The 14,619-nt window shown below is 54.1% G+C and overlaps 2 protein-coding genes and 1 long non-coding RNA gene across 5 annotated transcripts; 2 read left to right on the top strand and 1 right to left on the bottom strand.

The window, feature by feature from the left end:
* The first annotated feature begins 642 nt into the window (after positions 1 to 642).
* On the top strand, positions 643 to 10,987 carry GAPDHS (glyceraldehyde-3-phosphate dehydrogenase, spermatogenic). Of its 2 annotated transcripts, XM_019710665.3 has the most exons (11): positions 644 to 902; positions 3,667 to 3,871; positions 4,630 to 4,726; positions 4,892 to 4,998; positions 8,003 to 8,093; positions 8,198 to 8,316; positions 8,701 to 8,782; positions 9,095 to 9,246; positions 9,390 to 9,552; positions 10,592 to 10,689; positions 10,773 to 10,987. In XM_019710665.3, exons 1-11 carry the CDS (start codon positions 836 to 838, stop codon positions 10,843 to 10,845), a joined length of 1,254 nt encoding a protein of 417 aa, XP_019566224.2. In that variant the 5' UTR covers positions 644 to 835; the 3' UTR covers positions 10,846 to 10,987. The 2 variants fall into 2 exon arrangements, with proteins under 2 accessions (XP_074171913.1, XP_019566224.2); XM_074315812.2 differs by lacking the exons at positions 8,003 to 8,093; positions 8,198 to 8,316 and having other exon boundaries at positions 643 to 902.
* Positions 7,318 to 11,118, bottom strand: LOC141567641 (uncharacterized). The gene is made up of 2 exons (XR_012490488.2): positions 10,981 to 11,118; positions 7,318 to 10,686 (listed from the first exon to the last, which is right to left on the bottom strand). It is a non-coding gene; the product is annotated as an uncharacterized LOC141567641 (long non-coding RNA).
* A 78-nt stretch (positions 11,119 to 11,196) lies between these two features.
* On the top strand, positions 11,197 to 13,062 carry TMEM147 (transmembrane protein 147). 2 transcript variants are annotated; one of them, XM_019710671.3, is made up of 7 exons: positions 11,197 to 11,378; positions 11,448 to 11,517; positions 12,067 to 12,126; positions 12,213 to 12,349; positions 12,486 to 12,570; positions 12,661 to 12,782; positions 12,865 to 13,062. In XM_019710671.3, the coding sequence occupies exons 1-7, from the start codon at positions 11,302 to 11,304 to the stop codon at positions 12,986 to 12,988; spliced, it is 675 nt and encodes a 224-aa protein (XP_019566230.1). In that variant the 5' UTR covers positions 11,197 to 11,301; the 3' UTR covers positions 12,989 to 13,062. The 2 variants fall into 2 exon arrangements, with proteins under 2 accessions (XP_019566230.1, XP_019566231.1); XM_019710672.3 differs by lacking the exon at positions 11,448 to 11,517 and having other exon boundaries at positions 11,232 to 11,378.
* The last annotated feature ends 1,557 nt before the right edge of the window (positions 13,063 to 14,619 follow it).

Here is a 14,619-nt window from a genome sequence, read left to right as displayed (position 1 = left end):
AATAGGTGCTGTGAGAATATGGCCTGGAGGTTGCCTTAAGATTGGAGATCAGAATAAAACCCGAGGAGGTGACATTTATTTATTCATTATGGTATTATTTATTGAGTTGTCACCTATTAAGTGCCAAACAGTCTTCTAGTCAATGGGATATAAAACTGATGAGTTTGACAAGCACTCTGCCCTCCCAGAGCTTGGTCTAGTGGGCAGAGACAACTGGGAATAACACAAATGAATAAACAAGATGATTTTTTAGAGACAGACGTATGCTGTGAGGAACACAAAAATAACAGAGAGTGTAATCCTGGAGTAGTTTTGGCCCAGTGTAACATCTAACTCATGATGGGAGTCAGACAAGGCTTCCTGGAAGGTGAGTACATTGAGGGGGTGGAGGTGATGGCAGATAATGACTGAAAACAGGAAGAACTTCAGATGGGGAGTCAGGAGGGCCTCACTTAAAGGGTGGCATCTGAGAGAAACCAAGAGGCAGCCAGCCAGGGAAGTCCTCATCAGGGCTTCCAGGCATAAGGGAGTAGGGGGACTATGGGGGGTGGGGTGTCAGGGAACAGCAGGGAGCCAATGTGTCTAAGGAAAGAGAGGAGAAAGGGCTTTGAGGACCAGTGTGAAAAGCTGGATTCCATTCTAGACGCCAGTGGTGGCCTTGGAAGAGTAGTGCACAGCATGCAGACGGCACACGCCTCGACTGGATGGGCCTTCGTGCCACCGCCTCTGTGACGTCACTGGGCACTGTGACAGGACGGGAGGAAGCTCTGGCCCCACTTCTTAGTAACATCTCAGCGGGTCCCTGGGCAGCTGGGGCATGAAACTGTAGGAAACCATGCCGAAACGCGACATCATCGTCGCCAATTTCACCGTTCTCCAGCTGCTGCGACCACCATGCCAGGGTGAGGGAGGCGCCGGAACTCCCTCGGGGAGGGAAAGGGAAGGCGGTCAAGGAGCAGCGCTCGCCGGATCGGATCTCCCTTCCGCGAGCGTCCGCGAGGGAGGAGACAGGAGGCGCGGTCTCTTCCATCCGGAGCAGCTTCCCTCCAGTCTCACCCCTGTCGGCCCCCGGGTTTGTTGGCAAAGTGGTTTCCATGGCCCTGGTGGTGGGGACGGGAACACCCCCCCCCCCCAGCGTGGGCTGTGCGCCGCTCGCGCGCGATGGAAGGGTAAAAGCAGGGGCCGGGTTTCGAGTGGACATCTCTGAGCACAGTCGCGGGTGCTTGAGAAGCTCGGCGACTGGGTTTCACATCACTTTGATACTCCTGTCGATGAGTGCAGAAGGGCCGCTTGGGGTTGATGGGCTTTGTCCTCCACCCCGTCCCGCATTGTACGAAGCGAGGACACTTACAGCCTGCCAGGGCCGCGCCAAGCGCTTTACTAGCGTTTGCTCATTGAAGCCTCGCAACCACCTGGCGAGGCCTGTGTGTTTACTGTCCCTATCTCACGGAGCCCAAGCAGCTTCCTTAGGTCTTTCCCACGGGAATAGTAGAGTTGAGACTTGGAGTCCCTGCGTGTAGCCCTAACTCACCCAGCCGGAGGGGCACACACATCTCAACCAGATGAACCCAGGTCTTCCAACCCAGGTCTTCAGGAGGGCAATCCCCATTCCCTCGAGCCCTCCTCACTGAACGCGAGCGAGGGCAGCCGGGCGTGAAGGGCCTGCCCGGGGTGGGGCGTGGCTTCAGGACCCTAGACACCCTGCAAGATGCAGCATCACACAGGGTAAGGCCTATGAACCCCCTTTCTGCTCGACATTTGCCCTGTGGCCTCGGGCCTCGCTTTTCCCTCTGTAAAGTGGATTTGTAGCGCATGCCTCACTGGCTTCTGTGAGCCGGTGCAGGTGGAGCTCAGCACAGCACCTAGCCCATGGTGGAACCCAGGAAATGGGAACAGTCATTTTAATAGGTTGAGAGCGTGCCTGTGCCTCTTTCACCTACCAGGTGATGCTTCGTTGCTGAAGCTCCTCCGGGCTAGACCTTCCTAGTGCAGCAGCTTTTCTCCAGCCCCTATACACCACCCCTAGAGTGGAGGAGAGAGAGGAAAGCTGGGGGAAGTTGGGAGAGAACCACCTGAGTTTTCTTTTGAAAGGTCCCCGAGTGCGCTCAGAGCCCCACTCTTAAGCCAGGTAAACAAATCTTCCCCTTTTGTGATATCAGAAACAGAACCCCAAGGAATGCAAACATCCTTCAGGTCACCAATAATCATGGGATCTCTGCCACCAATAAACACTAATATTTTTATGAACTTGTGCTGCGACTGGAAACACCCACATTCCAGCCTTAGGCCACAAGGTCTGTGTCAGCCCCGAGAGGTCAGGGAGACAAGAGGCCAGTTGGCCCCTGGCTCTGAGCCCCACCACCTCCCCAGTGCTTTTGATTCTGGTACCAAACGCAATTCCCACCTTCATCCTCCAGCCTCTCTCCAGCCCCTTCTCGCTCCCTTTCCACATGAACACTTAGTATTGGACTTCCTCCCCTCTATTAAAATCAGCCCCTACTGGGCCTTGTGATCGCACTGAGTCCTCACAGAAGCCCCAAGTGGAGGGTCAGATGTGATGACAGGAAACAGGCCAGAGAAGTTCCTTAACTTGCCCAAGGCCACACCGTGGGTAGGTGGCTGAGTCAGGGCTGACATCCAGGTCTGATCCCCAAAATGAAACCCTCTGCCAGGCAGGCCCCATGACTACTGTCTCTACATCTCCCCTCTCCTCAGGCTCTCATCTGCAGCTCAGGTAACACACCTCCAAGCACAAGGGTTTTAAAATGCAGTATGGGAGTGCGAATGTGTGGAAAGGTGGAGGCAGATCAGGTTTCTATTAGTTTAATATGTTATGATACACCTATTATTTCCTAAACTTCTCTGAGGATAGGAATCACCTGGAATGCTTGTTAGAAACAGGATCTTTGAGCCTCAGTGCGGACCTATTGAGTCAGATTTCCCTAGGAAAGGCCTCCGTTGATGTGTATCAGAACACTGGGCTACATCAATTATCAGACAACCCAGGAAAAGATCTTTGAAATACTAATGTATGTGGAATGTTCCCAGACTCTTGTGATAAGCACTACATACAGTGGTGCCTCAGTTTTCGAACTTCTCCGTTGATGAACATTTCAGTTTACAAACGCCGTAAATTTTATGGATCTATGATATCATTAGATAGTAAAATTCATGCCAAATTTGCAGTTTTAGGGGTTGATTTTAAAGATCTGGAATGGATTAATCCATTTTGCATTACTTTCTATGGGAAAACCGTGCCTCAGTTTCAAACATTTCAGAACTCGACCGGTCTTCCAGAACGGATTACGTTCGAAAACCAAGGTACCACTGTATATTACTTCATTTAATCCTCATAATGACCCTCTGAGTGCTAGTATCTCCATTTTACAGAGGAGGAAACTGAGGCACAGAGAATATCAACCCAAGCAATTGTTAAAAATACATAGTACCCGTTAAATTAGAATCTACAGGGAAGGGCCCTGGCACTGATATTTTAAAGCAAGCCCACCCCCTGCTCATTCTGTGGATCAGGTAGGTTTGGGAAACAATGGGCTAGACTGGTGGCCACTAGGGGCCAGAAACCAGCAACAGATTCTGGGTGGCAAAGATGGTTCATTTCTCTCACTGTGACGGTGCAGTTCATTGCCGCCCCCATTCCCCCCACAGTGACCAGAGCACCGCCAACCCCACAGGAGACCAAGATTGAGGCAGAGCCCGAGCCCGAGCCCGAGCCCGAGCCCCAGCCCAAGCCCCAGCCTGAGCCCCAGCCTGAGCCCCAGCCTATCAAGGAGAAAGTTCCATCTCCTCCACCTACTCCACCTCCTCCACCTAAGGTTCCTGTGGTTCGGAAACTGACTGTGGGCATCAATGGGTGAGTAGGTCCTGGCTCCTGAGGCCTCCCTGAAGGCTTAGAGTGCAGCTGGTACCACATTGCTTACCATCAGTGCTTTCATTCTGCCCACCCTGGAGAAACAGGGAAAAGGCAGACAGGCTCACATTCTGGTGGGAAGACAACAATCAAAAAAAGAACACAAGTTTGGGGATGTGTGTTATGACCGGTATGGAGTACAGTAAGACTGGAGAGGGCAGTGTTTTGTTAGCTGAGGTGTCAGGGAAGGCCTCAGGGAGTGAGTCCTGAGTGAGAGCCGTGCAGCAAGCAATGGCTCTGGGGTACAGATGGCAGGTCAGTGTGCAAAGGACAGGCAGGAAGTCAGTGCATCTGGTGTGAAGCAAGAAGGGGAGAAGAGGAGGGAATCTCGTGGAAAGCGGGCAGGGGCCTGGTAGGCCATGGGAAGGAATTTGGATCTGGTTTAACTGATGGAGTCGTGGAGGTTTTAGGGCCAAGAGACATAATCTGACCTGAAATTCTACAAGATCCATCCAGCTATGGGGTTAGGAACGGAGTAGAGGATGGATAGGTGAGAAAGCAGGAAAATCAGTTAAGAGGCTGGCGAGATCATCTGGGCAAGGTGACAGTGGCCCACGCAGGGCTGGTTGCCCTCTGCCCCCAGACTGAGTCCCACCCAGTCCCCTCGAGGGGCCTCCTGCGACCCCCTTCTTTCCCATCCCCTCCTCTGCCTGCTGGCTGAGGATTCTGAGGACAACCCCACAACCGTTGTCCTTGAACAGATTTGGACGCATCGGTCGCCTGGTGCTGCGTGCTTGCATGGAGAAGGGCGTGAAGGTGGTGGCAGTGAATGATCCATTCATTGATCCAGAATACATGGTGAGCAGCAGGCAGAGGGTAGGATTGGGGTGAGGAGGGGGTTCAGAGGAGCTCTCCGGAAGGCTCCCAGCTGCAATGTGGAGCCTTCACCAAGGCGAGGACTCCTTAGGGATGCTCACTCCCCCACCCGTCACCCAAGACTAGGAGCCATTCTGTCTCTCACAGGCGTACATGTTTAAGTATGACTCCACCCATGGCCGATACAAGGGGACTGTGGAATACAAGCGAGATCAGCTGATCGTGGATAACCAGGAGATCAGTGTCTTCCAGTGGTAAGGGCTGCTGTCTGATGCACGCCTGCAACACATTCATGGAGGGGCTGTAGAGATGATCAGGATGGGATTCCAGCCTCTCACATGGCGTTCATAACCCCCCCGATTGTGTGTGTGACTGCCTCTGGGTACTGGTTTGGAGAGAGGGTCTCAGAGAAGCCCCTGACCCCTAAAATAGTTAAGAAGCACTAATCTAGAAAGATGCCCCACTGTACTCAAGAATACTTTTTGTTTAACACACAGTTGCATGTTTTCTCACAGGCATATCAGCTCAACTCGTCTAAAACTCAACTCTTCATTCTCTTTCAACCCCCAAATGTATTCATCTCCCTCCCCAGGAAATGGCATCGCCATCTAGCCAATAGCTTCCACTCAGTTCTTACAGAGCAGCCACAGGTTACTCCCCTTCTTAAACATCAACTGGTTACTCCCCTTCTTAAACCTCCAATGGCCTCCCATCACCACACAAAATTCCAGCCCCTGATGGGGTTCCACAAGCACCCCAACCCCCAGCCTTCCTGTGTCACCTCAGGCACACTGGCCATCCACCTTAGGACCCTGATTCAGCACCTCTTATACTTGAGCAATGAATCCTTCTTAGTACCCCTTTCACATAGTTCTCACTATATTAATTTTTCTCCTTCACTTAAAGGTATGTTTAGAATCTGTAAGTGAAGGCAATAATACGTTTCATATGGTTCAAATACAAACATTTTCAAGATATCAAAAAAACTGAAAATTTATAAGACGTGCAGTAAACCTGCTTCATATTTCTAATTAGCCACTGCTGGCCCCAGGGCTGCCTGATTTTACACTTGTGCTTGCTTGTGTGCTCACAAGGCTTGCCAGCGCTCCTCCCAGCAGGTCCGCTCTCAGCCCCTCTCCTTTTATTTGGTGCGGGGGGGGGGGGGGGGGGGGGGGGGGGGGGGAAGGGTGAATGGGAAAGCTTGCAGTGAGGTGGTCAGGCTTGGGTGCAGGCGGTGGGGGGTGGAGAAGGGGACTGGAGCATCAGTGAGCATAGGAGCTGCTTGAGCCAAGTTGAAATCACACCAAAAGCAACGCCAGCACAGCAGTTATTACTCGGATATACCATGTCCTTTCTTTCCTCAGCCGGGGGCTCCATCATTCCGGCCCCTTACAGCATTCCTCCCTTCTTCCCTACCCCCACCCAGCTGCCCCCTCCATGCGCACTCCCAGCGGGGTGCCGCCCTGTCAGGTCACTGCAACTGTTGTTCCCCACTCCTGCCAGCTCTCCGTTACTGCACTGTGGGTGTTTTCCAGGCACTCAACATAAGCCATGTTGTTTTTGTGTGTACTTTTCCCCACTCCACCCTTTCTAGTCAGGTGACCTTGGGCAAGGACTGAACTTCCTTGAGCCTGTTTCCTCGTGCACCTGATGGGGACAATGATCTCACCCACCAAGATATAGCGGGAAGCACAGCTGCCGTAACAGAGGCGTGGGGAGCATAAGGAAGGGCATTTGCCCACAAGGCCGCAGCCTCTTTGCAGGGAGGGCCCCATCAGTTGTCACCACTGTTGCTTTGGCACTTGCATACATAGGCCCTGGCTCTGAGTAGACTCGGCACTTCCTTGAAAAATGAATGGAATCCTCAAAACAGGTCCCTGGGCAGGAAGGCAGGATCCATGACGGCCTAGCGGAAGGGTCTGGGGTCTCCTGGGGTGCCAAGCCTTTGCCCCATGCCAACTCAGCAATTACTGCAGAGAAATTTGTTGAAGAGCCCCCACCAACTTGGAAGGCAGGAATGGGGGAGTGGGGGGAGGGCCTCAGAGAAGAGCTAGTTGGGCCAGATGATAGAAAGTGTGGCCTGACAGAGCAGATGACCAGGGAGAACCATGTGTGGTGGCCCAGGGAGAAGAAGCAACTCATTCATTCATTCATTCACTCACTCTAGCAGTGCAGCCAGTACAGATCCTAGCGCCAGCCTGCCTGTGCTCTCAGCCAGCTCTGCTTCCTACCCCTTCACCTCTGCCCTGGCACTGGCTCTTCTGAAGAATGCCAATAGTAATAGTGGTTCTTCCTCAGGTCGTGAGAGTTAAATGAGTTCAGTACAGGTGAAGCACTTAGAAAATGGGCACATGGCAGGTGTTCAGTAAACATGTAGGACAGCTAATAAAAAATAACCCCACAAACATTGACTGAATCCCTCTGGGGGGAGTAGGCTCAATGATACAGGAAACAGCACTGCTGCCCAAGAGTGGTCTAGAAGAGAGACAGACGCTAACAAATAATCACAAAAGCAAATACTGCAGTTGTTGATAAACGCTTTGAGGGAAAAGACGAGCCAAATAGAAAACAGCGATAATGTAAGATGTTTAATATGTTTCAAATACAAACATCTGATAAAACTTTAAGTAAAAATGTAAATATACAAAATAGGAAACAGAAAAGCTCTTTACCTTTCTGATGTGAACGACTGGCCACTGCTGACCCCAGGGTGGCCTCAGACTGCAGTTACACCTCCCCGCCACCCCCACTGCTCTCAGGATGTAGTGCATCTCTTGCCTAGGGACTTGCCTAGCCTCTGGCAATAGGCTACCTGGTGCGGAAGCTGACTGGTACAGACAAGGGCATGGAGAGCTATGTTAAGGTTGCCAGGGCAGGGGACCAGAAGCAACGAGAGCCCTCCCCCTCCCGGGGTCCACATTCTAGACAGCATATATAGAAAGGGCGTGACCTGGTTGGGAGTAGTCAGGGATGGTCCCCTGGGGACGAGGAGGGGAGTGGTGAGGCCTGAGTCTGGGAGGTGGCAGCTTGTACATAACAGGGATGGTGGTGCAGTCAAGGAAAGTGGCCCACAAAGGGGGTCTGAGATGAGAGGGAAGACCAGCAGGGTCGAATCCATGAGACAGCAAGGTATGTGTGGAGAACACATGGTGGCAGGAAGGTGTCTGGGCAGCCTTTTAAACAGTAAAGGCCATGGGCTACGGAGTAGGAAGGTGAGGCCATGCCAGGGGAGACTGACAGTGCTGCCACCCTCCACAGCAAGCAGCCCAGAGATATCCCCTGGAACTCTGTCGGGAGCCCCTTTGTGGTGGAGTCCACAGGCGTGTACCTGTCCTTAGAGGAAACTTCCGTAAGTGGGAGAGGTGCCCAGGGCTGGCCGGCGGAGGAGGGGGGAGGTAGCACTCAAAGCACCTCCTGAATTCATAACACTAGTGCTGTTTCCTCCTTCCCTAGAAACACATTGAGGCAGGTGCCCTACGTGTGGTCATCTGCGCACCCTCACCAGACGCACCCATGTTTGTCATGGGGGTGAACGAAAGGGACTATAACCCTGGCTCCATGAAAATTGTCAGGTAATGGGCAGCAACATTAAAGTGTGTGGAACCCAGAGGACATGGCAGCCTGTGATGGAGAGGGATCAGACTCACCCGCCCCCACCCCAACTCCCACTAGACCCCTGGTGCTTCTTTCACATTGATCTGCTTCCCTTCCCAAAGTCTTCATAGCCCCGTGTTAACATTACTTTAAAACTGTTAGAAATGCACGACTTCTAGAGAATGAGGAGCTTCCCCCAGTTGCAGCTCTGGTGCCTCCTTCAGTCTGAAGACAACCCCAGTGATCCCTCTCATCCCCATCCCGACGTCACAAAACCAGGCCTATGAGCATACCCCAAAGTGAGCTGGAGGGGTGGCTCTGCAACTTACCTTACAATGCCCTTGCACACTGGCCTGTTTCAGCAATGCCTCCTGCACGACCAACTGCCTAGCCCCCCTCGCCAAGGTCATCCATGAGCGATTTGGGATCGTGGAAGGATTGATGGTGAGTTGGGAGAGGGTTGGGCCAGGATGGATGGCAGGGAAACTCTACCTCTTCCTCCCAGGACTTGCTTAGTGTGTGGAGTTAACAGGAAGAGACTGGTTTCGGGAGGAGAGGCCCACTAGTGATGAAATCTTTTAAAATACTGTGCAACTCTCAGGCAAGGCTGGACCCTGGCCTGCAGGTGACCCGCCTGTGGTCTGTGGTGGTGGCCCTGCCAGCCTCCACACCTGGCTCACCACCCCAGGCCTGGGGGCAAGAGGCAGGGGAGCTTACGAGCAGGAAAGCCTCACCTCAGCCCCCTTCTTCCCCAAGACCACAGTCCATTCCTACACCGCCACCCAGAAGACAGTGGACGGGCCATCAAAGAAGGCCTGGCGAGATGGACGGGGAGCCCATCAGAACATCATCCCAGCCTCCACAGGAGCTGCCAAGGCCGTGGGCCAAGTCATCCCAGACCTCAAAGGGTATGAGGGTGGAGGGCACACTCCAGGAGGGCCAGACTGGCCTCCAATCCTTGAGGTGTCTATTGAGGGGAAAATGGAAGTGAAGGGGGATGGACGGAGAAGTCCCTGGGTTCTGACTCCCACTCCAATGTGGGATTCTCCAGGAAGCTGACGGGAATGGCGTTCCGGGTACCAACACCAGACGTGTCTGTCGTGGACCTGACCTGCCGCCTGGCCCACGCTACCCCATACTCAGCCATCAAGGACGCCATAAAAGCAGCAGCCAAGGGGCCCATGGCTGGCATCCTTGCCTACACTGAGGATGAGGTAGGGGCTAAGGAGAGGGGACTCTGGGAGGAGCACACTGGGAAGGGAACGTGACTTCCCACTTGCCAAGGAGCTGCATGCAGTGTATCAAGATAGGAACTGCAGGGCTGGGCTCTCCCTGCATCAGAATCTTTGCGCTTCCGGCTCCCTTTGGTCTGGAAAGCTTTTCCCCCAGGTGGCCATATAGTCTGTCCTCACCTCCTCCAAGTTTCTACTCCAGTCTCCTTCCTCAGCAAGATGTTCTTTTTGTGGCCCTTTTCCTTACCTGAAATTTCACTTTGTAGTCACTGTTGGTCCTGCTAACATATGCACTCAAAGAAAGCAAGGACTTGGGGACTCTTTTTATATCCATAGTTCCAGCCGTCTTCCCAGGACCTGGCACACAGCAGGTACTCAATACATGCTTAATGAAGAAGACAACAGATCCCATTTTTCAACACTTGCTCATGGCCAGATGCCTTCCCTGTGAGGAGTGGATGTCGCTGTCCCTTTATTCCCAGTAGTGTCATCTCTGGTGCTGTCTTCCTGCTTTAGCTCCTGCAGGTCCATCCTCACACCGCCACCAGGACCTCTTGTTTTAACAAAATCAGATCACGGCCTCCCCACTGCTACAAAGCTTCCTGTGGCCTTCCACCACACCAGGGTCAAAATCCTCCAAGCCCCTGTGCTGCAGCCCTTCCACCTCAGATACCGCTGAGGGCCTGACTTGGCCAGCCCCTCCTAAGTCATCCAGATCCAGCCTCCACACCTCCCCTCAAGGGCCTCTGTGCCAGCCATTCCAAGTGCCTGCATTATTCCCAGAAAATGATACTTATTGGTGCAGCATCAGGGTGTTTGTGGCCTGTGGCCTTTGGCCACTCCCCCACCAGCAAAGCCCCCATGTGCCTTCTTCATACCTCCTCCCCAGAGCCTGGACACAGTAGGGCTCCGTCACATACTGTAGATGAATGGATGGCCAATATGCCTAAGAGTCAGAGCCTGAGCTTTTGGAGGTCCTTGCTCTGCGACCCACACTTACCTTCGAAATTCTGACACCCAGGTTGTCTCCACGGACTTTATCACCGATACCCACTCATCCGTCTTCGATGCTAAAGCCAGCATCGCCCTCAACGACAACTTCGTGAAGCTCATTTCCTGGTAAGGAGGAAGGGGTCAGAGAACGTGGGGGAAACTGGGGGTGATCGGGAGGGATCCCCTGGTCACTCTTACCCCCTCCCTAGGTACGACAACGAATACGGGTACAGCCACCGGGTGGTGGACCTCCTGCGCTACATGTTCAGCCGAGACAAGTAAAGCAAGACAGCCCCACCTCTGCTTCCCCGACTTCACCGGCCAGAACCACCTCTACTTCTCGTTCCCGCCCTTGGCTCCCCAAGAAAGAGGCCCGCGCCACTGGGCCACCAGTGAAATAAAAACCAGAGTGCTCACAGCTGCACCCCGTGTCTGCGCCTCGTATCTCTGCAACGTTCACAGCGGGGTCAGTCCGCGATCGAGGCCCGCTCCACACTGCCTCCCGCGGCCCGCACCCACGGGCCGGGCGCCTAGGCTCCACGCCGGCCCCGGGAGGGATAACGGGCCCGCGCAGGCTCCGGCGGCCGCGCTCAGCGCCGCGGCGGAGCCCGTGACGTCAGTGCGCCGGCGCCGCGGACTCCGCTCCCAGAAGGCCGAGCGGGCGGTGGCGGAGGCTGGGGCCCCAGGCCTGGGCGCCAGGCCGGGAAGGTGCGGACCCGCGCTCTGGATGCCGGCGCCATGACCTTGTTTCACTTCGGGAACTGCTTTGCCCTGGCCTACTTCCCCTACTTCATCACCTACAAGTGCAGCGGCCTGTGAGTGCGGGGCGGCTGCGGGGGCGGGGGGCGCGGGCCCGGGCGAGCCCTCACCGCCCGCTCCCGCAGGTCCGAATACAATGCTTTCTGGAAGTGCGTCCAGGCTGGGGTCACCTACCTCTTCGTGCAGCTGTGCAAGGTGAGGGTGCCCAGAGCCGCACGTCTGGCTCCCAGGCTCGCCAGACCCAGGACTCCTCTCCACCCAGATCCCCCGGTTGTGGGACCGTCCTCAGCACTGGCGTGGGGAAGCTCCAGGATACACATAGAAGACGGACTTTGGGAGGGTGAAACCTGAGGAGAGGTCTCCAAGCAACTTTTGCATAGATCTTTTAGTAAAATTGAAAAATCATTTGTATGGTTCAGAAAGGTTTTGTATGGTTAAGAGCTGCTAACCCCGCCACACACACACACATACGCATATACACACGTTGGTGCTGCTAAGGCCGCCTGGGCAGCCAGGCGAGGCACCTCCAGACCTGACCCTGATCCCCTGTAATCACGGAAAAGCTTCCTGCCCCTACCCTCTCTCTCCACCGGTCCTTATTCTTGCTCCCATCTGATGGTCCCTCTCCACATGAGCCGCCCAGAGTCCCAGTGTGCTGCCCTCCATGTACACGCTGACTTCCCACAAAACTCACATAGTTTAGCCCCCTCACCTTGAGGTGACCTCTCTGTTTTCTGTTCTCAGATGTTGTTCCTGGCCACTTTCTTTCCCACTTGGGAAGGTGGCATCTATGACTTCATTGGGGTAAGTGGGGCAAGGGAGGCGGGAAGGAGTGCAGGAGTGGGGTCCCTTGGCACCTGCGCTTACTCAAGCCTCAACCTGACCCACAGGAGTTCATGAAGGCCAGCGTGGATGTGGCCGACCTTATAGGCCTCAACCTTGTCATGTCCCGGAACGCCGGCAAAGGGGAGTACAAGATCATGGTTGCTGCCCTGGGCTGGGCCACAGCCGAGCTCATTATGTCCCGGTGTGTGCAGCCGTCTGGAGCCCAGATTCCTGAGAAAGGACACCTGGGTTTCAGGGAGTTCTGGAGGGTGGGGGCTCAGATTCTGGGTGCTAAGGGTTTCTGGGTACTGGAGAATACCTCCTTTTGCCTTCTCCAGTTGCATCCCCCTTTGGGTTGGAGCCCGGGGCATTGAGTTTGACTGGAAATACATCCAGATGAGCATTGACTCCAACATCAGTCTGGTACGCACTCCTACTTTCCCATGTACACCGTGTTTGCTGGGGGTGGTACTTCTCCCCAAGGCCCGGCCCTGACTACCTGCCTCCTTTCAGGTCCATTACATCGTCGCCTCTGCCCAGGTGTGGATGATAACGCGCTACGACCTGTACCACACTTTCCGACCTGCAGTCCTCCTGCTCATGTTCCTTAGCATCTACAAGGCCTTTGTCATGGAGTGAGCTGGGTGGGGTTTAAGGTTCGGGCGACATGGGGGGGGGGATCTGTTCTCCTTTCCTCACTGTAATGTTTCCCCACAGGACTTTCGTCCACCTTTGTTCCCTGGGAAGCTGGACAGCACTGCTGGCCCGAGCAGTGGTGACAGGGCTGCTGGCCCTCAGCACCCTGGCCTTGTATGTCGCCGTTGTCAATGTGCACTCCTAGGCTTGGTGTCCCAGACGTTCACATGCCTTTCCTTGTCTCCAGGTTTTAGTGAAGTAAACAGTATTTGGAAAGTTGTTTCCGCTTCTATCTCTCTCTGGAACTATCTACCAATACAGTGTTCACCTGTGTCCCAGAGCCAGCTGGACACGCTGGGAAACTAACTGGCCCTGCTTTGTCCTGTGTCCCTGGAGCAGATCCGCAGCTCCTTGTTTTCCCCGGGTAGACTGAGGGCTTGAAGTAGATGATCTTTGAGCAGTGGCAGAGACCAGGGCCCTCAGAGAGCAAGGGATAGAGAGGAGCTAGAATCCAAGAGAGGGTTCTTGACTTCCCACGGTCTCCACCTGGCCCTCTCCCACACAGGCCCTTCCCTGGCTGGGCACCTCCTAGGCACCTGGCCCTACTCTTCTCCGTTGATCCACCCGTTATATGTCAGCCAAGGGGACTGATCCAAAACCCCAGTCCTACTAGTTCACCCTCCCTGCTTACAACCATCGAGGGATCCCTGCTGCAGAATGAATAGTCCAATCACAACCTCTGGGGCACACTTTTGTGATTCTGAGCTCCTCGGTGCTTTGACTCAGTTCGGTGGCCCTCAGATCAAATCCTGGCCTGAGTCTTTTCAGGATGGAGTTCAGAGACAGCCGTAGCCAAATAGAGCATTTGAACCCCACAATTTGGACTTTTCCTGGCCGCCACCCTCGCCACCCCAGCCCTTCTTTGGTCCAGTGGGGCCAGCTCCCTGCCCCATTCCCCTCCCCCTTCCTGAGAGGGATGTAAGAAGTAGGGTTTTGAATTTTAATATCATGCTTAAACTCCACCTTGATACAAATCCTGCTCACTCAGGAAAGTGCTCCCCAGCCCTGGTGTTCCCAGTGGGATCCCCAGTGTGTGGGATAGGGCAATTGCCCCCTCCCTCCCTCCACTAGACTGTTGAGGTCCTGCCATAATGTGATTTAACCCTGGGCCTAGGAAAGCACTAAGCACAGCTCTGTTCAGCTCTGCTATGACAGTGTTGGTGTTTTCTGAGGGAACATTTACCCTCGGATGGGACAAATACCATCTACCACACTTTCTCATTGCCCCTAGTGAATAAAGATTCCACAGGTGTCTTAGGGAAAGTGCAAGTGATTGACTGGCCACCCTGACTGAATTGAAAAGGGAGTAGACCGGGCACTCCCCCAGCCCAGGTGGGTAGATATGTAGTAGAGTCACTTTCACCCACACCTCCATCCCATGCACCATCTACGCTTTGTCACATATTGGGACAAGTAAAGTTTGCAGAAATTAATTTGACAGCTATTTGCTGAGCAGGAATGAGATTCAGGCCCTTGCTAGTGGCCAACTGAAGTAAGCTTTCATGGGGGTTAGACCAGAGTGGTTGGCACTGAGGTAGGGGAGTATAGGCCAGAGGGAGCAGGGCTGTAATGGGTGAAGCCCGGTCAGAGTGATAGGACTGATGAGCTAGACTACAATGATTAATTAGGGCTGTGATGGAAAAACAAGGGGCTGGCGGGCCCAGAGGAGCCACCTGACCCAGCCTGGGGGGCAGGCTGGGCTCCCTGGAAGAGGAGGTTGGGCTGAGACCTGAAGGATGAGTCAGTGGGGCAAAGGGGAGCAAAGCAGGTGGCAAG

This window comes from Rhinolophus sinicus, chromosome 8, assembly GCF_057876585.1.
Source record: "Rhinolophus sinicus isolate RSI-liver-muscle chromosome 8, RSI-T2T, whole genome shotgun sequence".
NCBI classification, from domain to species: Eukaryota; Metazoa; Chordata; class Mammalia; order Chiroptera; family Rhinolophidae; genus Rhinolophus; species Rhinolophus sinicus.
This window is presented reverse-complemented; position numbering and strand designations above follow the sequence as displayed.

Excerpts from the sequence above, each read along its gene's own strand:
- GAPDHS (XM_019710665.3), top strand. The coding sequence starts at position 836 with ATGCCGAAACGCGACATCATCGTCGCCAATTTCACCGTTCTCCAGCTG. Across the intron at positions 4,999-8,002 it reads GAGATCAGTGTCTTCCAGTG|CAAGCAGCCCAGAGATATCC; the intron begins GTAAGGGCTGCT and ends CACCCTCCACAG. Across the intron at positions 9,553-10,591 it reads TTGCCTACACTGAGGATGAG|GTTGTCTCCACGGACTTTAT; the intron begins GTAGGGGCTAAG and ends TCTGACACCCAG.
- TMEM147 (XM_019710671.3), top strand. The coding sequence starts at position 11,302 with ATGACCTTGTTTCACTTCGGGAACTGCTTTGCCCTGGCCTACTTCCCC. Across the intron at positions 12,127-12,212 it reads GCATCTATGACTTCATTGGG|GAGTTCATGAAGGCCAGCGT; the intron begins GTAAGTGGGGCA and ends CCTGACCCACAG. Across the intron at positions 12,571-12,660 it reads TTGACTCCAACATCAGTCTG|GTCCATTACATCGTCGCCTC; the intron begins GTACGCACTCCT and ends GCCTCCTTTCAG.